Source organism: Rhinoderma darwinii, chromosome 3 (assembly GCF_050947455.1).
Source record: "Rhinoderma darwinii isolate aRhiDar2 chromosome 3, aRhiDar2.hap1, whole genome shotgun sequence".
Lineage (NCBI taxonomy): Eukaryota > Metazoa > Chordata > Amphibia > Anura > Rhinodermatidae > Rhinoderma > Rhinoderma darwinii.
The window spans coordinates 352,006,250-352,031,583 of record NC_134689.1 but is presented as its reverse complement, the minus strand read 5'-3'; the positions used below and the strand labels follow the sequence as shown (position 1 = coordinate 352,031,583).

Sequence of the window (25,334 nt, the reverse complement as noted above, 5' to 3'; positions counted from 1 at the left end):
GGCCTCATTCACACGGCAGGGTTTCCCGGCCGGGTGCCGGCCGTTCATAAATCGGCCGGCACCCGGCTGCATTAGGAATAATAGACCCCTAATGGGGCTATTCACACGACCGATTTTTTGACGGCCGGAAAATCCGGCCGTCAAAAAATAGGACATGCTCTATCTTTGCCCGGACACCCGGCCGCCCGGCTCCCATAGAAGTCTATGGAGCCGGGTATTACACGGCCATCACCGGAATGTGTTCCGAGTGATGGCCGGGTTTCCCGTGGCTTGCGCTCTATCTCCTCCTCCTCACAGCGCAGAGTGCATGTGAGGAGGAGGAGTTGATGCCATTCTGACGAATGGCATCGCTGTACACTGTGTTGCAGGGCCGGGGTGTACAGCAGGTGGAGGGAGCGCTGCGCTGGCTCCCTTCCCCTGCTTGTTAAAAGCACCCTGGCTCGGCGACACCTTCGATGGCGCCGCTAGTAGTAGTAGCAGCAGCTGCTGCGGCTGCTACTACTGCAGCGACGCCACTATAGCAGAGCAGGGAGGTATCTCCCCGCTCTGCTATGTGCTAGCCGCACTTTAGCTCCTTGAAGGAGCGGAATCCCCGTGTTTTCGGGGATTCCGCTCCTGGACAGAGCGCTTGATGTCTCTGTCCATATCTGGGCAGTGACATCAGGGGAAACTCCTGAAGCGGAATCCCCGAACACATGGGGATTCCCCTTCAGGAGCTGCCGCTGATGTCACTGTCCGGATCTACCCGGCCCGGCACGGATGCATAACTTTATGCAAACCGGCCGGGCAAAATGGCCGATTTTACCGGCCGACACTCGGGCTCGGGAACGACCCGGTCGTGTGAATCCCGCCTAAGTTAAATATCTAAGTTCTGATTAAAAAACAGAAACTCAACACTACAAAGATACCCTGGTATGACCTGCCACACAAAAATACTGATCACCATTGGACAAAAATGATACAATGTAGCAAGAATAGATAAACATACAGGTATCAGGATCACAGGCCAAAACATGGTAGAGAAAAACAAGAATACAAGACCAACTGGGGTACATATGGAAGGGTTCAACCAGGACCCAGGGATGCCAATAAATCTGATTGGCATCATGGTGGTGCCAATACTAACACAATAGTATAATCAATAAATAAAGTCATACCAATAATTATGTGACACAGCAATGACAGAGGCATGATATATTAAAGATGGTTCAACCCAAATAGACAAGCGCGATGAGATTTTTCATTTTTTGACAGATCGGGTCACATTTTTCCCCAATAACAGGAAATATCCGATTAGTCAAATATTTGGACAGGAAATTTTTGGTCGACATCTGTAAAATGGTGCGACAATAACGACTGAGAATAATTTGAACGTAAATGATACGAAAGTAGAACAGAAATCATCATTTTACCAACATAGCAAAATAGATTATCCTTATGACTGCAAAACTGCCAACAGTATCAAATGAACGATCAGTATGTCTATGGCCAGGAGTAGATATGTCAGAGCCTTGCAGCCTAAAGATGATGTGTACAGGGGAAGCGCAAAGATACCACTGTGCCATAACACAGTGCCAGGGCACGCTGTATGTGCTGCCAGTGCCATCATACTCACCACACATGCTTGTTCTTCCTCTGTGTTCCGCTCTGTGCTAAATGTCACTCTCTCACATTCAGTCTGCAGCTAGTACAGCCTCACCGACCCTACATAAGGACCACAAACCGTGATCCTGACGTCATTAGGACAACCTGATTCTTACTATTGGTCGCCTCCTTGTCAGTCAATTCGGATGAGTGTCGCTATTGGGCACTCCCCTCACTCTCGTCCCGCCCCCATCGCCTATTTTTCCGCTGATTGGTGAAAGTGAAGGAAGGTTTGCTGCTGGCAGGAGTGACGTGGCCGGATCCAACTCTGAGAAGCCACCGGTCTATCGGTGACTCCGCAGAGTGGGCGGGGCCGAGGGAACAGGACGGGCGGGAGTTTTACGTCATGGACGGGGTGTGCCACGTATTAACCCTTTCATTCATCTTGTTCACTAGAGATCTCGGTTTTCCTCTGGGTGACACAATCATTAGTTCTGAGGCGCTCCACAAATACATCATGAAAACTTATATACTCAATCTACTCATGTATACACTAGACCTGTCTACCTCATATCCAAAGCCTGTAACCTGGAACCAGTTATTGGATAGTATATAAGGGTCACTATGGTGGGTGGACCCTCACAATAATTTTCTCTGGTGGGCCCAGGTTACCCATGTCCAACACCACGGGTCCTTTTACACATCTCGTGATATCTCGTTGATCGGTGCTCGATTGTTCCTTTCACAAGGCGCAATGATTGGTTATGTATGGGGACGAGCGCTCATTACTACGATTGTCCGTCCCTATACATTTCCATTATGTTGGTAGCACATCTCCTTGTTTACACCGGGAGATGTGCTGCCCACTAGCAACTATTTTATTGGCCGCATAAGCGAGCAGATCAGATGATGAACGTGTTCACATGGCTAAGCAAAATACGTCTGAAAATACGGAGCTGTTTTCAGGCGAAAACAGCTCCTGATTTTTAGACGTTTTTGTAACTACTCGCGTTTTTCGCGGCGTATTTTACGGACGTTATTGGAGCTGTTTTTCAATGGAGTCAATGAAAAACGGCTCCAAAAACATCCCAAGAATTGATCTGCACTTCTTTTTCGCGGGCGTCTTTTTACGCGCCGTCATTTGACAGCGACGCGTAAAATAACACCTCGTGGGAACAGAACATCGTAAAACCCATTGAAAGCAATGGGCAGATGTTTGTAGGCGTAATGTAGCCGTTTTTTCAGGTGTAATTCGGGGCGTAAAACGCTAGAATTACATCTGAAAACAGTGCCCTGTGAACATACCCTTAGGGTATGTTCACACACACTAATTACGGACGTAATTTTGCACAGAATTACGTCCGAAAAATGCGGCTTGAAAGCTTTGACAAACATCTGCCCATTGAAAGCAATGGGCTGACGTTTGTCTGTTCACACGAGGCGTATATTTACGCGCCGCTGTCAAATGACGGCGCGTAAATAGACGCCCGCGTCAAAGAAGTGACCTGTCACTTCTTGGGGCGTAATTGGAGCCGTTATTCATTGACTCCAATGAAAAGCAGCGCCAATTACATCCGTAATGGACGCGGCGTTCAAGCGCCTGCACATGCCGCTATGGCTGAAATTACGGGGATGTTTTCTCCTGAAAACATCCCCGTAATTTCAGCCGTGTGAACATACCCTTACTCGTTCATCGACTGATCGTTACCCTATTTACACAGGGGAATGAACGTTTGTTTGCCCAATCATTGGCCCATGTAAAAGGGCCTCTAGGCTTTGTTCACTTTTGCATCGTGGTTTCCAGTTATGGCGGAAAACACGACACAATGCTACATCTGTATGACGAATGCCACCATCGCCCGACTAACCACCTTGGCTTATAATGGTTTTTTGTTGTGGAGTACGTAATTTCTGACTGAATTAGCAACTAAGTCTCTGATACAGATGTGAACATAGTCTTAATTGCTATGTACACCTCTAAATGTTTTTTTGTTTTATTAATTAATTGAATGTGTTTGGTGATTTTAAACACTTCTTTAATTAATTGACTTTTATAAAAGAAAAATGTTTACTTTTTACGACACAGCTTCTATGTAACCTGTATACATAGAAGCTGCATCGTTCTCTCAGTCAATTCTGTCCGGTCAGCTGAATTGACAACTCGGCTGAGAGCGGGTCCTGTGTGTCTCTGACACACAGAATCCATCTAAAAACTATCACATTCAAGTTCATCCAGCGCAATTTTTCTCTGTCAAATATTACGGAATCAGCAGTGGAAGCTCCGAATGAAGCCTCTGCGCAAATTTGAACAAAGCCTACCAGTGGCCAGAATTGCTTGGTTCCTAGATGGTGAGAAAAGTAAAAATCTGTCTGTCTATGGTCAGCTTGTCCTATTAGACAGGAAGATATTCTTTCATGAACGAGTGACAAGTGATGATTTAGAGAGTCGTATGAGTACGAAAGACGATCTATTACACATAACAACGATTTCTAAAGATTTTCGCTGCTTTGTCGTTACCGTTATCGTTGCCCACACCTCATCTCTAAACTGCTAACGACTGGAAGATTTTTGATCAGACGAGTTGATGTGGTGGCAACAAATGATAATCTTACGCTCAGGTAGATGTCGTTCCACAGAAACACAATGATTTATCGTTAGTCATTCGATCGTTGCATTCAAACAATTATACAAAAATGTGTACGATACTCGCTCCGTCTAATAGGGCTTTAAAAATAGGCAATAACTCAAGTAAAAGTATTTGCTGAAGTCTGATTCTCCAGCTGGAAAGGCAACACTATGAAGTAGAAATGATCCAATCATGCATAAAAGGATTATTCCACACCTCTCTGTGCATCAGGAGTAAGGCCCTATCCACATGGCAGGGATAGTTTTTTTGATGACCCAGTAAACCTGGCAGCCAAAAAATGGTACATGACCTATTTTGGGCCGTTCTCACGGCCGCACGGCTCCCATACAAGTCTATGGGCCCGTGTAAAACACAGACGTCACTTAGATGTGATCAAATTGACGGCCGTGCTTTCTGTCGCTAGCTCTCACCTCCTCTAGGTGCATGTGAGATTTTTTTGCTGTAGGTAGTGCCACAGCGCCCTTGTAGATAGCACCCCCTGCAGATGGCACCACCCCCTATAGATGGCACCACCCCCTGTAGATAGCGCCACTGTAGCTCCCTGTAGGAGTAGAATCCCTCTGGCTGGGGATTTTGCTCCTAGATGGAGCCCCTGACATCACTATCCATATATGGACAGTGACATTAGGGGCAACTCCTGAAGCGGAATCTCCGACCACAGCGTTGGCGACACTGGCCAGGGATTCTGCTCCAGGAGAGGCCATTGGCGTCACTATCCATGTATGGACAGTGACATCAGGGGCAACTCCTGAAGCGGAATCCCTGGCCAGAAGGATTCCGCTCCTACAGGGAGCTACAGTGGCGCTATCTACGGGGGGTGCCATCTATGGGGGGTGCTATCTACAAGGGGGCCATGGAACTACCTACAAAGGAGCTGTGTGGCACTACCTACAGGGGGCTGCATTGCACTACCTACAAGGGGGCTGTGTGGCACTACCTACAAGGGGGCTGTGTGGCACTACCTACAAGGGGGCTGTGTGGCACTATCTTCAGGGGGATGTGTGGCAGTATCTACAGGGGAAACTGGCACTATCTACAAGGGGCACTGTGGCACTATCTACAGGGGCTGTGTGGCACTACAGGGGGCTGTGTAGCAGTATCTGCAAGGGCACTGTGGCACTATCTACAGGGGGCACTATTTACGGGAGGCACTGTGGCACTATCTACAGAGGGCATCAACATCTCTGATTACTGTCCGGATTGCAGAAAAATCAGCCAAAGCTGCAGTACACGGTTCAATGAGGACATGGTAGCAAGTAAAAAATAGCAGAGAAAAAGCCAGATACCAATGCAAAGAAACTGAGGGATTAGACAAAGCTCTCTATTCTCTGAAAAGCAAGAGAAAATGGTGACTGGGCGATCTTGTGACCTTCCTGTAGGTGTTTTTAGTGGGTTGGGACCCAAAAAATGTACAAATGAAATTCATCCGTTTTTAAACGGACAGTGAAAAACGGATGCAAAACGGGTCATAGTAGACCGTTAAAAACGGAAAAACGGCCTGGAACGGAACGGATGCAAAACGTCTGAAAAAAAAACGGACCAAAACGTATTTTTATATCAGCCGACACCCAGACCCTGTAGTGTGAATAGAGCCTAAATGGAATCACATTTGGTCTCTTGGATAAACTCACAACCAAAATTCAAGTCAACTTGGAGCCAAAATAATTTAATTTCATATGTAAATTTAGAATTACTCTTTGTTCAACTTCTCTTTGTGTGATAATTTTGTATCTAGGTTTATCCCAATCTACATTTACCATTACTTTGACTGTTCATTAACAAACCAAAGCATTTTATCTAATTTGGAGTGATTTAGTGGCATTAAAAAGACACAAAAAGACACAAGGTTTAACCCCTTCAGGACTGAGCCTGTTTTGGCTTTGTGGCACAGCCGATTTTTTAAAAACTGACATGTCTTACTTTATGTGGTAATAACTTTGGAATACGTTTACCTATCCAAGCGATTCTGAGATTGTTTTCTCGTGACATATTTTACTTTATGTTAGTGAAAAAATTTGGTCGATAAATTCAATATTTATTTGTGGAAAAACACCAAGATTTAGAGAAAATTTGCAAACATTTCATTTTTCTAAATTTAAATGTATCTGCTTATAAAACAGATAGTAATACCACACAAAATAGTTACTAGTTAACATTTCCCATATATCTACTTTATGTTTGCATCGTCTTTTGAACGTCCTTGTATTTTTCTAGGACGCTACAAGGCTTAGGGCCTGTTCACATCACCGTTGCCCTTCCGTTGCCCTTTCCATTTGAGGTTTCCGTCGGGTTAACTCCTCAATGGAAAGGCAAACGGAAACCTAAGCTTCCATTTCCCTCGCCATTGATATCAAAGGTGATGGAAACATTGCTAAAGGTTTCCGTTTGTCACCGTTGTGACCGGGTTACGTTGTTTTGACGGAATCAATAGCACAGCCAGAGTCTGGCCCTCATAGGCTTCCGTACATGGCAGACCCAGAGGCCATTGATTGCCATGCCAACCATCGGCAAACCCCCGCGATTTAACCGTGGGTGCTGCCAATGTGCTACAAACCCCTAAAATGCGGCGATCACAATCAATCGCCGCATTTAAGGGGTTAATTGCCAAAACCAGCAGCAAAGGACCACTGGCCAGCAACAGAGGAGTGTCAGCTGTCAAAGACAGCTGAGCTTCCGCTTCCCTAATGTAATGTCCTATTACACGGCTCGATGAGAGTCGTGCAAACGAGCACCGATCAACGAGACAATAAAGCTTTTTTTCTGCTCAGCATTTACGTAGAGTGTGGATGAGATTTGTTCAAAACTCATCCACTCTACTGCCACTGTGTTATGATGCAGAAACCGTGTAAGAATCAGCGCCAAAAAGCGTCCATTGATGTCAATGGGAGGCGGAAGCGTTTTTCTGTATGCCAGTTTTTAGTCGTTCGCAGTAAAAAAAAAGCGGCATGCTCTTTCTTGCCACTATTCCGCCTCTGACCTCCCATTGAAATGGGAGGCAGAGAAAGCGATTTTCGTGTGGGGTTTTTATCTGCAGGGCTCAACGGCCACGGGCAAAAAATTTACGGTCAAAATCTGACTCAAAATTCCTTGAGGAATTTTGAGGCAGATTTTTCTGCCTCCAAAACAACTCTGCGTGCACAGGGCTTAAAGAATCCAACCACTGAAGCCATTAAAAACGTATTCTGACCATAGACTTTTATGACATAACTTCAGCGTATGCCATGAATCTACTGATGCAGAATACAAATGCTCAGATTTCAGGGTTTCAGATAATTCAGGGAGACCCCTTTGTAATGTTGATGCTCTCTTGTACCATTTTTTTACCGCCATTAATGGAACTTTAGCATCTGCTTTGCAAATAAGTAAGGGCCTATTCACATCAGCGTTGGCTTTCGACGGATTCAATAATGCAGTCTACTGCGCTATTGATTCCGGCAAAAAAATGGAAACTTGACAGAATGGGGACAAACGGAAACCATTAGCAATGTTTCCGTCGCCATTGTTATCAATGGTGATTCAAATGGAAGCTAAGGTTTCTGTTTGGCTTTCCGTTGAGGGGTTCACCAGACGGAAACCCCCAACGAAACCCCTGGACGTAAAGCCAACGCTGATGTGAACAGGCCCAAAGTGTTTCCATCGTTGTCCAAAATCCAGCAATGCATTATGAAATATTTTTAACCTCCCTCGCCAATTCAGCGGTTTAGATATGCATATACATTGTCATATCCATGGTACTTGGCGAGGCAGACCAGCACACTCATATATAGTAATATGATCTCCCACTCTCTACTTTTAAAACTTAACTTTTATTCATTCGTACTATTATTTAATTACTAACTATTTAAAATATATTTAGAAGTAGAAACTGTAGTGCACCTAAGGTATCATTCACATCTGCGTCGGGACTTTGTTCATGGGTTCCGTCAGACCATTCTGTCGGGAATCCATGAACGGAATCCAAACTGAAACAAATGCAAAGCATAGGTTTCAGTTTCATCACCATTGATTTCAATGGTGACGGATCCGGTGCAAATGGTTTCTGTTTGCCACCGCTGTGTAATGGTTTTGTTCCTTTTGATTAAATGAATAGCGCAGTCGACTACGGTATTGAGTCAACAGAACCCTAAAACAACGGTGACAAACGGAAACCATTTGTACTGGATCCGTCACCATTGAAATCTATGGTGATGCAAACGGAAACCTATGGTCTCCATTTGTTTCAGTTTGGATTTCGTTCATGGATTCCCCTGACGGAAAGCTCTGACGGAAACCATGAACGAAAGTCCAGACGCAGATGTGAACGAAGCCTAAAAGGGTCACGGTGTGTCCTATTTTGTTTAATTGTTACATAGCTTAGATCAGCCATTAGAGAGTGAAGAAAACATCTCTTGATCCGTCTTGCGCCGCTAACTTCCGACCAGTCTCTAATCTCCCCTTCATCTCTAAACTCCTGGAACGCTTGGTCTACTTTCGCATAATTAGCTAAATCTCTTCTTTTATTTTTTTTTTCCGTTTTTATTTTGCTTTTTTTAACATCCAAAAATGTGAAATAACATCACACAAGAAATGAATAAAGGAAAAAAGCAAAACATGCGTTATAAGTACTTCCATATTTCACACCTAAACCCCCTACCCCCTGCCTCCCACTCTAGAAGAGATAGACAGGAGAGGGAAAAAAATGTTGGATTCAATTATAAATTATCTCATTTGGCAGGGAAAGAAAATTCATGTCAAGCTAGAAATCATGTCCAGATCAATGGATGAGGGAGGCATTGTAATATTTTTTTTCTGTATTTTCTAATCACAATTACAACACTTTATATATTGGGAACACAGGATAGTGAATAAATATTTCTATCATCGGAGGGCAATGATAAATGGAAAGATATTTATGAAATATTGCAGGGGCAGGCAACCTTTTTTGTACTGAACTACTGAACTCCGTCCTTGCAGCACTGATCACCAGGAGAGAGCAGAGCAGCGCTTCATTATGCGCTTGGCAACACTGAACACTAGGAGAGAAAGCAGTGCTGCATTGTGTGCTTGCCAAGTGTTGAGCAGCGACAAACACAATAAAGCACTGCCCTCTATCCTGGAGATCAGTGCCGACAATCGCATAATGAAGCGCCACTCTCTTTCCCTGTGTTCGGTGCCGCCAAGCAAAGCACACAACGATGCTGGACACAGGGAGAGGGAAGTGTGCCAGCAAGTTATGCCCCACGTGCCGACTTTGGCACCGGTGCCACAGGTTGCTGTCCCAAAAATATTGGAATCGGGTTTTTCTTTACATGGTTGATAAGGATGAGTGTGTGTATAAACTTATACACTTCTCTCCATTCATGCTCAGCTTGTTTAGTAGCACAGAGTGATCTCACGAGGTCTCGGTGTGACGGGACTTCCTCTCACAGGTCCTTCACCGGAGTAATGGAAGAGTCAACAGACATCACCTCCAGCCCTGCCAGGACATTTATCCGAATCTGCAGCGGCTGGCGGCGATGTCTGTTCAGTCTTCCATGGCTCCGATGAAAAACCTGTGGGAGGAAGTCCGGTCACAGCGTGCTCTCGCGAGATCACGCTGTGCAGTGAAACAAGCTGGGCGTAAATGAAGAGAAGTATGACACTGATTGGTCGCTGATTGGTCAGCGTCATACACTTCTCTTTACAACGTCCACTTGGTAAAAAGGTAAAAAACGCCCAGTTGGTCATTAGGAAACAAATTAGCATAAATCTAAAATTGCTCATAACAAGCTCAAAGTTGATCCTTTTTCAAAATAAAAACCACTGCTGTTATCTACATTACAGCGCCGATCAGATTCTGTAGAACATAGGGCACTTATAATGTGGTGACAGAGTCTCTTTAAGGTTCCTGAGAATGGTTGGTTCCGCTATAGACAATTACAGCATGCCTATAATTCTAAACAAGGAGCTAGTATGGGGACGAGCTCTCGTTATCCGATCACTCGTCCTCATACATTTCTATCATGTCGGCAGACAACTGCTGCCGACAACGATAATATTTTCTGCATTTAAAACTATACAATCAGCCGACACAGGTAAAATATAGTGTTCTGTGAACACTCGTTTGCACGATAATTGGCCGGTGTAAAAGGACTTTTAGACTCAGACTTGCACACTCATGTCACCTGCACCTCACAAATATCTCCAGAATCTGCCATTTTCTTACTGTTGAAACAGCAAGGTTGTTGCTCTGATTCATTCTCGTCTTGACTACTGCGACTCATTACTAATCGGCCCCTTCACTAAACTCTCCCCTCATTAATCTATCCTGAATGCAGCAACCAGGATCATCTTTCTGACCAACTGCTACACCAACGCCTCTACCCTGTGCCAGTCACTACACTGGACCGCTACACCAATGCCCCTACCCTGTGCCAGTCACTACACTTGACCGCTACACCAATGCCCCTACCCTGTGCCAGTCACTGTACTGGTTGCCCATTCACTTTAGAATTCAATCTAAACTTATTAAGGTCCTCTTACCCATCCTGGGCCGTGTAAACGAGAGCTAATCAACGAGACAGCTCCTTTCACAAGGAGCTAGTAGGGAGACGAGCGCTCGTTACTCCGATCGCTCATCCCCATACATTTCTATCATGTCTGTAGCCTGTCTCCCTGCTTACACAGGGAGATGTGCTGCCAATAAAGATAATACGATTAGCTGATCACCAGGCGTCTGCTCGTTCATCTTCTGATCGCTGGGCAATTGGTGGGAACGAGCGTTTGCCCGATAATTGGCTCATCTCTGTCTACCACCCTACCCGTTCTCTACGTTCTGCCAACGACCTTAGATTAAAATCCTCTATAATCTGAACCACCCACTCCCGTCTCATAGACTCTCATGCTGCACTTTGCATACATTGTATTTGATGGTGCTCTGATTGTGGACTATTACAGGACTATTGATTTGTGGGGTATAATGTTCAGCAGTGAATTGACATTGTAATCGTGCCAGCAATAACTGTTGACCATGGGGGTACCAGCAGCAGAATCCCAGTGATAAACTTTATTCCAGACCCTTGTCAGTATTAAAATGGGTTGTTCAAACTGATTTAAATGTAGGTTTTTGTATTTTTTATACTTTGAAAGAGATTTCCTCATGTTATTTTCGGTGGTTTCCATCAATAAAATATCAGAAAATCGGAAAACAAACACATTTATTAACCAATAAATTTAGTTGAAAGGCGAGGCATATAACTTGAATCAAACATATTGCAAAGTGTCACCCATCACAGTGTTTACTGCAACATGTTAACTCTGTATATTTATGTATAAGCATTCAAAGTTATATGGAGAATAGAGAAAAATGTACCAATCCAGTCAGTTCAGAAAAAAACAAAGTATGCAGGACTCTGCGTGGGGCATAACTTTTTCCCAGCATATTCTTTTTATGTATGATATGTGCATCAAGAAGAACCAATATTGTTAATTCTTGACATAAGGCCCCATGCACACGTCCGTGCCTGTAATCACGGGCTGAGATTGCGGGCACTGCCGGCCATCGTCAGCCGCCCGCATTTTCGGTCCGTGGTCCCATACAAATTATAGGAGCACAGACCGTAGAAAGCAAAAGTTAGGACATGCCCTATATTTTGCGGTACACTTCTATGGCCCGGACACTTTCCCGTAAATAAACAGGAAGGTGTCCATGAACAATAGACAGCAATTACAGCCTAACTGTGTGTAGCTCTAAACATCAGCCGATGGACAGCTCTGTCACCAGTTTATAACTGCCCTATATCCTACCTAATCTAATAGGTACTTTAATGTAGATATCAACAGTTGTTTGTTTGTTTTTTAAAACTTTTTATTTTTGACCAAGTTATGATAATTTTTAGTTTTATGCTCATTTGTCCTTAATGCCCAACTGGGCGTTTTTTTTACTTTCCACCAAGTGGGCGTTGTAAAGAAAAGTGTATGATGCTGACCAATCAGCGTCATACACTTCTCTTCATTCATGCCCATTTTGTTTAGCAGAACAGCGTTATCTCACGAGATCACGCTGTGATGGGACTTCCTCCCACAGGTCCTTCACCGGAGCAATGGAAGACTGAACAGACATCGCCTCCAGCCGCAGAAGATTTGGATAAACCTCCTGGCACGGCTGGAGGCGATGTCTGTTGACTCTTCTATCGCTCCGGTGAAGGATCTGTGGGAGGAAGTCTCGTCACAGTGTGATCTCGAGAGATCACGATGTGCTGCTAAACAAGCTGGGCATGAATGAAGAGAAGTGTATGACGCTGATTGGTCAGCGTCATACACTTCTCTTTTCAACGCCGACTTGGTGAAAAGTAAAAAAAACGCTGAGTTGGGCATTAAGGACAAAATTAGTATAAAACTTACATAACTCGGTCAAAAATAAACGTTTTTCAAAAAATACAAAAAAACTGTTGTTATCTACATTAAAGCGCCTATTAGATTAGGTAGGAGATAGGGAAGTTATTAACTAGTTACAGATCATTGTGGCAGGCTCAAATGTGACTGCTTTAAGAGAAGCACAAAGTGGCACTTTCTTTTCTGATCTCTAGTAATGTGAAGATATTGTTTTAAGAATAGAAAGACATTTAGGCAATTTACTGGTGGATTGAAGCCTTGGATATTGAGAGAGACTACTTTTAAGATCGTAGTAACGATTGCTCGTCCCCATACATAATCAATCATAGTTCCTTGTGAGAGGAGCAAATGTAATAGGACCCTAAGAGTAATCCCAATAAGATAAAATATAATATAACACTAATAAATGGACAGTACAATATAATCAACTACTCTATGAATATGGTATGCCAATATGGGTATGTGGACCCACTGGGCCGTACCGCTGTAGCGGGATAGCAGCTGGCCAACAGGATACCAAGTCAATGTTTATAGTTCGAAACAAGGGTACCTGTGGTAATTCAGACAGTAGCGATGTCTAGGCTCGGATGTGACCTTGGCAGTAGGCAGACACCAGGCGTGGTGTAACACAGCAGGCAAAGTATATGGCACAACACGACACCAACTCTCTACGACACAGGAACAAGGTAGCTGTAACGTCCGTGGTCGCTGACCACGAACTCCTTCCATCCAGTCGACGCCCTTCTCTCCAGAGATGTCTGCACATACGTCCGTCCTTTTTCACAGTGACCACCAGGGTGCGCTCGCGAGCTCAGTCCAGACTTAAGAAGCCAAAGCGACTGACTTCCGGTTCCGGCGCTGACATGTGAGGAGGGAGAAAGGAGCTCTCCAGATCTACGGGACATAAAAATCAACTAAGATATCCAGCTAACACGTGGAAAAACGTTACAAAGGTCAGCACTGACCTAGCAAGCCGCACCCGACACATACGGGAGAAACCGGTGAGATCAGAATCCTCCCGCGCTCATCGGCAGATTTTAGCGCACGAAACAGGGAGCGGAGCCGGCCATAAAACACGGGACCAAGACAAGTTCTAATCCGCACAGCACCCGATCGGCAGGGCACAGAAACCTGACTGAAGCAGGTAGCAGGTACCGGGGTCTCCCCATACTTACTGCTAACGCGGTCTGGTTAGTTTTGGCGCCAAATACCGGAGCGAGATAGAGGAGGTGAAGAGGCGCCATCTTGCCGCGGCTCACAGCCCTAAACAACGCGCTGTCTGAGCCATAGACAGGTTGGGCACAGCTGGCGTTAACCCCAACACATATAACAGGCAAGAGGTCCCGATATAGACAGCTTTATAGACGGTGTTATACAGATTGCAAAAGCGGTGGGACCGTCTTTGAAGACAGACGCCTGTAACAGGACACTGTGAGTGAGGGAGCGCCATTTTACTACAGCGCGATCAGACCACGTGTTTGACAACAGCACATTCGCCAGCGGCACGCATAGCCTGTCATAGTCGGTAATCGATCCAAGAAACAGGGGCCGAGCAACGGGTGCAAATAAAAATGCCACCGGTCACCAGAAAAAACAAGCAGGCAGCAAGTAGGCCATCCTCAGACCAGGAAGAGACAATGTCAGATGAGGAAGGTGGGGAGGAGACCTCGAGTTCAATGAAAATTGATTACAGAAAACTGGCTATGGAGGTAGCCAAGCGTATAACACCCGACATACAAGACACACTGGCCAATACCATATCAACCTCACTGAAGGCACTGCAAAGCGAGGTATCACAACAGGGTATACGTCTAGATGAAGTAGAGCAAAGAATATCCCTGTTAGAAGATGAAGCAGCAGACACGCATGGCGCACTTCAGGAGCTATTGGCCGAAAAACAAAAGATGTTATCCAAAATAGATGACCTGGAGAACAGATCGAGACGGAACAACGTGCGAATAGTGGGAATACCAGAATCAGTACCAGCCACGCAACTAAAGCACATCTGTGAATATGATCTACCAAAGATGCTGAATATGGAGGGGCCATGTAAAGTTGAAAGAGCGCATAGAGTGGGTCCAGACAGACAGACTCTGCCGCAACACCAAGGCGCACTAAAGAGAGCGCGACAAGTCATAGTACGCTATCTTGATTATGCTGACAAGGAAGCGCTGCTGCGCATGTACAAAACCAGACGGGGCCCGACGAAATTAAACGGCATCACAGTCATGTTATTTAGTGATTACTCCGCGGAAGTTTCAAAGAAACGAAAGCTATTCAGCAGAATCTGCACAGCGTTCCACAAGCGGGGACTTAAGTTCCAATTGCTATACCCAGCGATTTTAAAGGTAACAACTCCAAGTGGCACCCTACAAGTTTATACAGACCACCAGGAAGCGGAGGCAGTGTACAAAGATTTGTTCAGGGAAACAGCGTCTACAGCAGCAGATGGAGATTTCTCGGGAGGAAGCGCGCAGCAGAACATGACACATCCGAAGGGACAGCCACCCAAGGAAAAGAGACTGCCACAGACTCCACGACACGGCTAGTGTACACCCAGAATCAACTGCCAGTCGACTCCTCGGCAGACGAGAGTCGTGAGTACCACCGTCGAGTGAAATTGGAACTTGTTCATGTATTAATGTGTCTAATAGTTGGCATATGTAACAAAGGAAGTTACTTGGTGATGACATTGGGGCCTAGTTTAAAACAGTTTAGAACAAGAAAGATAAGCACAAATACATTGACAGCTGAGATATTGTTAAACCATGTTAAATGTGTTATGCTGACGAGATGTTATCTGTAGGTAGAGGAGAGTAAGTCACATGGCAGAAAAAAGGGAAGTCCTGAGGAAATATGAGAGGGAAAATGGGGGCTCTCCGAGGGAGTCGGGGAGAGTTAATGTGTTCTCACATAGTGGGGATCAATGGTTGATTGGTAGTCGTATTAGCCCTAGTTCAAGGGGGCTGAGCTGCACAGACATTAGATTCACAATTTATTCCTTATTAATACATAACATCCTATATATGATGCAGAAGCATAGCCAGTCTCCGCTAACGAATAACTTAATTTCTCTTTATGAGAGTAGTGACATGGAATGTTAAGGGACTACTGTCCCCACACAAAAGGTCAATGGTCCTGCGTCACCTTGGCAAACTGAAGGCTGATCTGGCTTTGCTTCAAGAAACTCACCTGGAAGAAAAAGATTTTTTTAGAATGCGTAAACTTTGGGTGGGAAATGTTTATGGTTCCCCAGCTATTCAAAAAAAAAAATGGAGTGATAATTTTAATAAGCAAAAATCTTGCCTTCACCTTACGCTCAAAATATGTGGACACAGAGGGACGATTGATGCACATCCTGCTAGACACACAATGGGGGGAAGTTAGTATATATAATGTATATGCGCCCAATACAAATAATCGCACTTACTTTCAGAACCTCCAGATTACAATCCTAGCTGACACATGTGCAATGAGGCTGGTAGGGGGAGACTTTAACTCAGTACAATATGCAGATGAAGATAGGAAGAGAGATGCACAGGCACCGACACTGGCTACAGATGGCATATTGCCTGAATTCTCACAAACCACACAACTAACTGATAGCTGGAGATACAGCCATCCGGATGACAGGGAATACACTTATTTCTCACCATATCACAAGTCCTGGTCGAGATTAGACTACATTTATTTAAGCCAACATATGTTACAACGAGTAGAACAGGTAGACATCACAGACATGATCATATCTGATCATGCGCCAGTACGGTTGGTGTTGGCGGATACACACCCCAGGGGGGAGTTTACTCAGTGGAGATTTCCGGCAAATTTAGCAGAAGATGAAGATTTTCAAGCACGAATAAAGGGATGGTGGTTAGAATATGCTATAGATAATGCAGAACATGCGGCTGATCAGGCCCTGTACTGGGAGACGGCTAAGGCGGTCTTGAGAGGAAGGCTCATATCGTACGTAACGTTTAAGAAAAAACAGATCCAACAAAAATACAGAGAGTGTAGTGATAACCTTAGAACAGCTTATTCTTCTTTCCTTGCTGACCCGTCGACAGATAAAAAACACAAATGGGTGGATGCGAGGAAACACTTCGAGTCATGGTTGGATAAAAGGGAGAAGTTTGGGAGGTCACTCTATGAGGCCAAACTTTTTCGTTTTGGCAACAAGGCAGGAAAACTGTTGGCGGGATTGGCTAGGGGATTTCGGCCACCCACACATATAACCAAACTAAGAGATCACAAGGGCTGTGTACAAACGGAACCCAAAAAGATGAATGACATTTTTCAGGCTTTCTATCAGCAGCTGTACGAAACCACATTGGTTCCGGGCGATGTGCGGGGTGACCGATTTCTGGCAGATATCACATTACCTACCTTAGACCAGGGGCAATTAGAAGACTTGAACGCACGAATAACACTGGTAGAGTTACAGACAGCCATAAAGTCATTAGCAAATGGGAAGTCGCCGGGACCTGATGGTTACCCGGCAGAATTCTATAAAATGCTACAGGAACAAATAACGCCGACGTTATTAGCATATTTGAATTCTCTATTGGAGGGTGGGAACATTCCTGATGCAGCAAATACAGCATACATCAAGGTGCTACCAAAAAATGGGAAAGATCTGTCACTACCGAGCTCATACAGACCCATATCCTTAATAAATCAGGATATCAAGATATTGTCCAAGATCATGGCAAATAGGCTTGCCCAAATAATGCCTCGTCTGGTGGGGCCGTCGCAGGTGGGTTTCATTAAAGGTAGATCGGCAGTTACAAATATTAGAAAGGTATTAGGAGTTATGGATGGGGTGGCAGCACAGCCAAAGTCATTCAGCCAATCGGCACTTGTGTTGCTGGATGCTGAAAAGGCGTTTGACAATGTTGAGTGGCAGTGGCTGGACATGGTCTTGGATAAATTTAACATACAAGGGGCATTTAGAAATTACATAAAAACGTTATACAAGAACCCCACGGCGGCTGTGTGCACGCCAGGAATCAAGTCAAAGACGTTTAAGCTACATAAGGGAACGAGACAGGGGTGCCCACTATCACCACTCTTATTTGACCTAGCATTGGAACCCCTGATACAGATCCTGGAACAGGGGCGGATATTTAATGGGATTAAAGTTGGCGAGGTTGAGGTTAAGGCGGCAGTCTTTGCAGATGATATCCTGCTGTTTCTCTCTCAACCGTCTAGGCATCTCCCTAGGGTTTTTGAGGTGATCCATAACTATGGGCTATTCGCGGGTCTCAAAATTAACCCCCTCAAGAGCGAACTATTAGGTTTGACACAGCATAATCATACAGCGGATGAGAGGTTACAGCAATTAGGCATAAGAATTGCTAAATCACAAATAACATATTTGGGGATACGGATCGGGAAAACCCCGGGAACCTTATATCATCTGAATTATGAACCCATCTTCCACAAAATAAGGCTGGAACTTGAAAGATGGAGGACATTGCCGCTCTCTATGTTCGGTAGATGCCATCTGGTCAAGATGATCTCCTTCGCTAGATTATTGTACCCAATGCAAACACTGCCGGTACTATTGAAGCATAAGGATGTCAAAAATTTTAATTTCACTATAACGAAATTTATATGGTCGTATAAACGGCCAAGGATATCGCTAACGAAGTTGCAGGGGTTTCACTGGCAGGGGGGTGAACATTCCGCATTTAAGGGGATACAATATAGCCAGTCTATTCCGACATGTGTTAGACTGGATACACAAAACTAATCATTACTCCAACCAGGAACTAGAGTCAGCACTAGCAGGTAAATATGACCTGCAAGCATTATTGCACACAAAGCTTAAGCACCTCCCGTGCCATGTTAAATCCTCAGTCATATTACGAGACACAATTATGTGCTGGAAGGAAGTGAGGAAAAAGCAGGGCCTATCCTTTCAGTTGTCTAAATACTTACCATTATGGTCACATATACAGTTTCCAGCGGGCATGACAAGTAGTTTATTTAAGACATGGAAGCAAAGGGGGATAGCCACAGTAAAGCAGATACTGCACACAACGGAACCGAGGCTAAAGACGTTGCCAGAGCTAGTGAACGAATTTGGGATCCAGCCAACACACTTTTTACAATACATGCAGGTTAAAACTTTCTGTGCTAGGGAGGTAGGAAACTTGGAAAGGGAGATAGTAGATAATCCTTTTGATACACTGGTAGAAGAATCACATAGGAAGTCATTGTCGGTACTATATCGGGCAATAAAGGATATTTACATAAAAATAGACCCAAAACAACAATTCCCTTATTGGAGACGTGTTTTTCAAACAACAGATGTAAACGATCAAATACTAGAGGGATGGAAAGCAGTGAGAAAGCATGTAGTTAATGAGGTGTGGAGGGAGACACAGTTTAGACTAATGCATGCAGCTATTTACGCTTTTAACATACCGCCAAATGATAGCAACCCAGACCGATTGCATGCTTGCCCGAAGTGTGCTCAGCCACATACAGATCTGCATCATGGAATTTGGTCATGCCCGAATACACAAGGATATTGGTCATTAGTGCTGGCATTTATGGCGAAATTATGGGATAAACCTATGCCGCTAAACCCCATACTTCTTTTGTTCCACTCCAGAGCATCAATGGAAGTGGAAGAAGAGGGAACGGTAACGCACATATCTCCGCTAGCACATATAATAATACTCATTGCAAAAAGATGTATACTGAAAAACTGGCTGGAACCCAATGCACCGACATTAGAACAACTCATACAGCAATTGAAAACATGTCTATATTCAGATAGGACAGATGCCCTAATACACAAAGAGCGGAAAACGGCTAGTTTTTTCAGGAAATGGAAACCGTTCTTGGAACAGATGTCAGAACTAGATATTGAGATGGTAATGGCGGGATTTCAACAAACAAAATGGTATCTGACAGAAGATCTGAAGGGATCCTTAGGGAAATTGAAAATCAAACCACCAAGAAAGTAGATGGAAATAGAGAGAGTAAGGGTATGCATAGATGCATTGAAAGGAAATAAGGATAAGGCATAAATAAGACTACCAAGGTTATTGGTTTAAATGGTTAAAAGGTTTATTGTTTAAGTTGAAGTTCGCAATGTAATGAAAAATCAACATATCTGCTTCTGATGTTATTAACAAATATACTGGTATGAATAACTATGTATGTATTTACTTTTGTCAAGATGTGGGCAATGCCATACCTTGTTCCTTGTAATGACACAGAAAGAAAAAAAATGTTGCAAGTAAAATTTTAATAAAAAATGTTTTTGAAAAAAAAAAGAAGCCAAAGCGCACGCAGGTGGGAGATTGAGCCGATTGCTCCCAGAGCACCCTGGGCTATAAGAAGGGCCCAGCCCCTTCCTCCCATGCCTGAGCGTTGTTGTCATACCCAAAGTTTGTCTATGCAAATGGTCTCCTAGTGTCTTCCAGTTCCCAGTGTTTCCCGTACCTGTATCCTGTATCCGGTGCTATCCTGGTCAAATGCCGTGCTGAGCTGTAGTCATGCTGTGCTGCATACCACGCCTGTCCTGCTACACCGCGCCTGACATCTGCCTGCTGCCTAGTCCCAGCCAAGCCTGCCTTGCTACTGTCCGAGCTGCCACAGGTACCCTATACGAACTATAGACTGTCATCTGCACCCTGTTGGCCAGCTGCCATACCGCCAAGGCGGTATGGTTCAGTGGGTCCACAAACCCAACGTGACAGTAGCAAGGGATACAGGATACAGGTAGCAGGCACGGGAACACTGGGAACTGGAAAACACTAAGAGACCATTTGCAAAGACTAACACGGGTATACACAACAACGCTCAGGCAATGAAGGAAGGGGCAGGGCCATTCTTATAATCCAGGGTGATCATGGGCTAATTTTACATACTTACATACACCGCAGAGTGAAGCGGAAGTGATCCATGTCTGCGGCCGTCAGGAGGTGAGTAATCCTGACGGTCCATGGCCATGGACATTACACTCTAGATCGGCAGAGATAATAAAAGTTTAGGAGTAATAAGTGTGGTCAACATAATGGAATACTGGGAAACTAAAAATATATGGTATCATGGTATCTACAGGTAATATAGTAGCAGAGTATGGGCTTTTCAAAGTGTTCCTAATATGTAGATATGTCAACATGGTAACCCACATGATCTTGGATGCTAGAAGTCTTCAGACTGGTCCCTGGATGTCCATAAGCACATAACAATTATCAATTGTATTAAAATAGCGCAGAAGGAAACAATAATGCATGCCCGATCAGGTTCAGTGAGAAACAAGACTCACAAAGTTTAATAAGCCAAGAATAATAGAAATAATATACAACATAGTAATATCACATAAATTGAAAAAGCAGAATGAGAATTAACATTCCGATCCACAAGTCTATCCAGTCGCTTCTAGAGAGGTCTATTTTAGGAAGATGTGCAGATTGAGAAGGGACGATTATATGACCTCTGAATTAATAATGAGTCTGAATGTAAAGGAATGAAACAAAGTTAAATGCCCTGTAAGGTCAATGTGAGTTTATCTGCAGGCAGATAAAGTTCAACACAATGCAGTGGGATGCAAATGACTTAACATACATAATGTGAAGATCAAGCAAATTTGTTCGTAGAATAATTTAACATAAGCAAATATGGTAAGGTGACAGACATTGTTTCCAAAATCACTGATAATGGATGCTATGTTGTTAGGCTACATTCATATGAGCGTGGGCAACCTCGGATGTAAAAAACTGCAGTTTTTCACGTCCGAGGTGCACCCGTGTGGGAGGCATTATTACGGATCCCACATAAACTAGTGTCTATGGAGGGATGAGTGAAACGGAAGAAAATAGGACATGTCCTACTTTTTCACGGACTCTTCACACTCTTCGTTGAAACAACGGTCGTGTGAACGGCCCCATTGAAATACATGTGTCCGTGTGACGGCTTTTGATTTAACAGCCGTCACACGGACAACTTATACTGTCGTCTGAATAAGCCCTAACAGTGGTTGGAGGGCTTTCCTTTTTGGAATGGTCTGAGCCAGATCTGCAAATATTTTTGAACACAAATAGACTACATTCACACGTTGGATACCTTGAATCCAAAAGGCTTCAATGAGGGCTTTACCTTCACTCCCTTTCTAAAATTAGTATACCGTATTTTTCGGACTCGAATACGCACCTGACTATAAGACGCACCCAGGTTTTAGACAACAGAAAATAGGAAAAAAATTCATATTTTACTTCTTTTACAAAGAAAAAACTATTGGTTAAAAAAAACATTTGTTCAGTTTTCACCACATTCTGAGAGCCATAACTTATATATTTCCATCGTTTGAGCGGTGTGAGGGCTTATTTTTTGCGGGACGAGCTGTAGTTTTTATTAGCACAATTTTTTTGGTACATACGATTTTTTGATCACTTTTTATTTTGTTCTTTTTAACGCTATGGTGACCAAGAGACAACGATTCTGGGGTTTTAAATTATTATTTTTTTACACCGTTCACTGTGTGAGTCAAATAATGCTATATTGTAATAGTTTTGGACTTTTACGAATGCACCGATACCAATTTTTTATTATTTTTTTATTTTTACATTGTGCTTGGGGAAAAATGGGTTAAGGGTTTTTTTTTTTACTTTTATATTTTTTTTACACTCCTGAAAATGTATCTAACTTTTTTTTACACATTTTATTAGTTCCCCTAGGGGACTTGAACCAGCGATCATTAGATCGCTGGTACAATACACTGCAATACATGGATGAGTTATGGAAACAGAGTAACTCGCTGAGCTACGCAGTTTCCGTAAATCCCATAGTAGTGAATAGCAGTTACAGAAGCAGCGTAGCATGCGAGCTACGCTGTTTCCGTAACTACTTTTCAGTTTTTATGGGAGTTACGGAAACTGTGTAGCTCAGCGAGTTACGCTGTTTCTGTAACTCGACCATGTAAGCAGGAAGTGGCTGGAAGACAGCGGTAGCCGGGTAAGATAGAACGGGGCTTAGGGGGCCCGTTCTAGAGATAGATGTGGGTCCCAGACGTGGGACCCGCATCTATCTGACATTTATGACATATCCTGTGGATATGTCATAAATGTCCTTCATGGGAAAACCACTATAAATGCCACGGTCGCTATTGACCGTGGCATTTAACTAGTTAAACGGCCAGGAACAGCTCCATCACTGTTCCTAGCCGTTAGTGCAGCATTGTCAGAAGCTGACACCTGCAGTGTATGGAGCGGGCTCAGCGCGTGAGCCTGCTCCATACATCATCCTCTCCCCGCTCCATGATGTGCCAGCACATCACGGGTCGGGAAGGGGTTAAGTAAGGAGTGGTCAGGGGGCCCAGACTGCCGACTATAAGAGGCAGGGACTTTTTAGCAAGATTTATTCTTGCTAAAAACTGCGTCTTATAGTCCGAAAAACATGGTAATTACAATACTGCTCTGTTGAAACAGTGGGGCGATAACTGTATTGCCTTAAGTGAAAAATTAAAAAGAAGTCGTTCAAATTATCAAACGGTCAATTTTTATAATGTGACGTATGAAATTAGACTATAAATCTACTTTAAAAAAATTCAGAAATGGTAATGCAGAAAATAAATATGGTGGAAGACAATGACATTGTCAAAAATAGCTCAGTACACTTTTTTGGTACTGTCCATTTATATTAAAGAGGCTCTGTCACTAGTTTAGTAATGCTCAATCTCCTAGCTAATCTAATAGGCAATGATAATGCTAGTGAAAATTGTGTCCCAGGACTTTATTATTTTAAAATGTATGAGCTTTTTACCTAAATATGCAAATGAGGCTATACTAGACAAGTGGGTGTCAACACCAGCGATTCTCCTGAGGTGGAGCCGCCTCACAGCCTCTGACGCTGTCCTATCAGCATGAAGCTGCTTCACACAGTGTGAGACTCGGGCTGGAGAGAAGGGGGATCAATTCAAACAGCCATATCTCCGGCTGTGGACCACCTAGAACAGTGGTTCCGGTGGCATATGAAAGAGGAGATTCACAGGATCGCAGTTCTAGCTGTGAAACAACCGGAGGTATCACCAGTTGAAAATACCGTCAGGAATGGAAGCTGTATACTATATGATCAGCTGTGTTGATGGGCTGGGAGAGGAGAACTGTATGATTCGGATTAGACAGCATCATACAGAAATCATTACACCGCCCAGAATGAAAAGAAAGAGTTACATTCCATTTGGCTATTAGAGCCACATTAGCATATTTAGAAAAATGCTCATCACTTTTCAAATACTAAACTCTTTTTAAAAACAAATCACACTGTAGTTAGCAGCTTCATAGCGCCTATTAGATTAGTTAGGAGATAGGGCATTAATAAACCAGTGACAAATCCTCTTTAATGAAGAAAACGATTGTGAATATATATTTAGTAGCAAACTATCATTGATTAATATTTTTTGCACTCAATTCTATATGATTAATTATATAATATTGCTCAATATTAAATAATATCCACTGTCTGAGATTCTATGTGAATAATTCAATGACACTGTGATATTTCAATATGAAATAATAAAAGTACTCAAAATGTCAGTGGGCAAATGTGTCAATATGGAAATGTATAGATCTCTAGGTATGGAATCATGGAAATATGTATATGCTTGAACACAGTGTAGAATAGGATTAAAACCATCACTCTAAAATATACGTGGATCTTAGGCTAGATTTATGCCACAATCAAACAGAAATAGGTTGCTGGAGCGAGATGGCCTTCAATTTAGAGACAACTCAATTGGCATAATGGGAGTATCTCTCTATGGAGAAGATTGACAGATATAGCCACCAATCAATGACGGCAGGCTCTGATAGGCCCGGTGCGGCGAATACACGATTGGATCATATGGCTTCAGAGCCAGTATTGACTGATGTGCCTGTTCGTCACCTTTTGTGTGTCTATCTTGGCCACAATAGCCATGTCATCTGGTGCAGACCTATGACGGGCCGTCACATCGTTCAGTTAGGTCACGAAGGGATAGTACCTCCACTCCGATTGGGCGGCTGATATGTAAAGAGCAAATATCAGCCAACAAACAGTGTCATAGACTCTGTTGTGTGCAGAGACCCCTGAAGACGCTGTTCTATTGGCGAAGCATATCGGGTTAACTGACAGTGTCTGTGCAAACCTTTTTAATCACCCGCGTGTATTTGCCTCTAGTATGTCTATATTGCTATTGTAAAGTTATGCAAAAAGCGATTTAAGTCATTAATAATTTATACGTAAACAATTTTTATGTGGAGGGCTTGAGCTCTACTGCTCCACAGTGGTCATATAGACAAATAAGCTGCAAATAGCAGTTATGTTGAAATATACACATAATAGCTAATACAATTATACAGCGGCCCAAAATTTTTGTTCTGAGGCAGATAATCACATTTTAGATAGATTTGATAAAAGTTGAGTTTTAATACACTGGCAGTTAGTGGGGATTCTAGATTTGTAGACTACTGTATGTAGTCTATTAACAGAACTCCCCTGCATGGTTTAGTCTGTGAAACACTGTCTCATTGTGTCTCATAGATCTGCAAATAGTTGAATCAGTTGTCCATCAATAGTAAGATCTGGTTTATAATAAAAGTAAGGGTGATATTACACAGCCCGACGTGGGCCTTGTAAACGGGCGCCGATCAACAACACAGCTCATTGATTGGCGATCAACGTCACAGCTCGTTTGCTCCTTTCAGAAGGAGCTAGTATGGGACGAGCGCTCATTACTCCGATCGCTCGTCC

The 25,334-nt window shown here is 43.6% G+C and overlaps 1 protein-coding gene across 2 annotated transcripts in view; it reads right to left on the bottom strand.

The window, feature by feature from the left end:
* The window catches only part of GFPT1 (glutamine--fructose-6-phosphate transaminase 1), a 41,048-nt gene extending 39,263 nt beyond the window's left edge, over positions 1–1,785 (bottom strand). The window contains exon 1 of one of the 2 annotated variants that reach the window (XM_075858533.1): positions 1,616–1,785. In XM_075858533.1, the coding sequence (XP_075714648.1) occupies positions 1,616–1,622 (7 nt within the window). In that variant the 5' untranslated portion in view covers positions 1,623–1,785. The remainder of the gene's footprint in view (positions 1–1,615) is intronic. The other variant, XM_075858535.1, reaches the window with a different exon arrangement.
* Between the last annotated feature and the right edge of the window lie 23,549 nt (positions 1,786–25,334).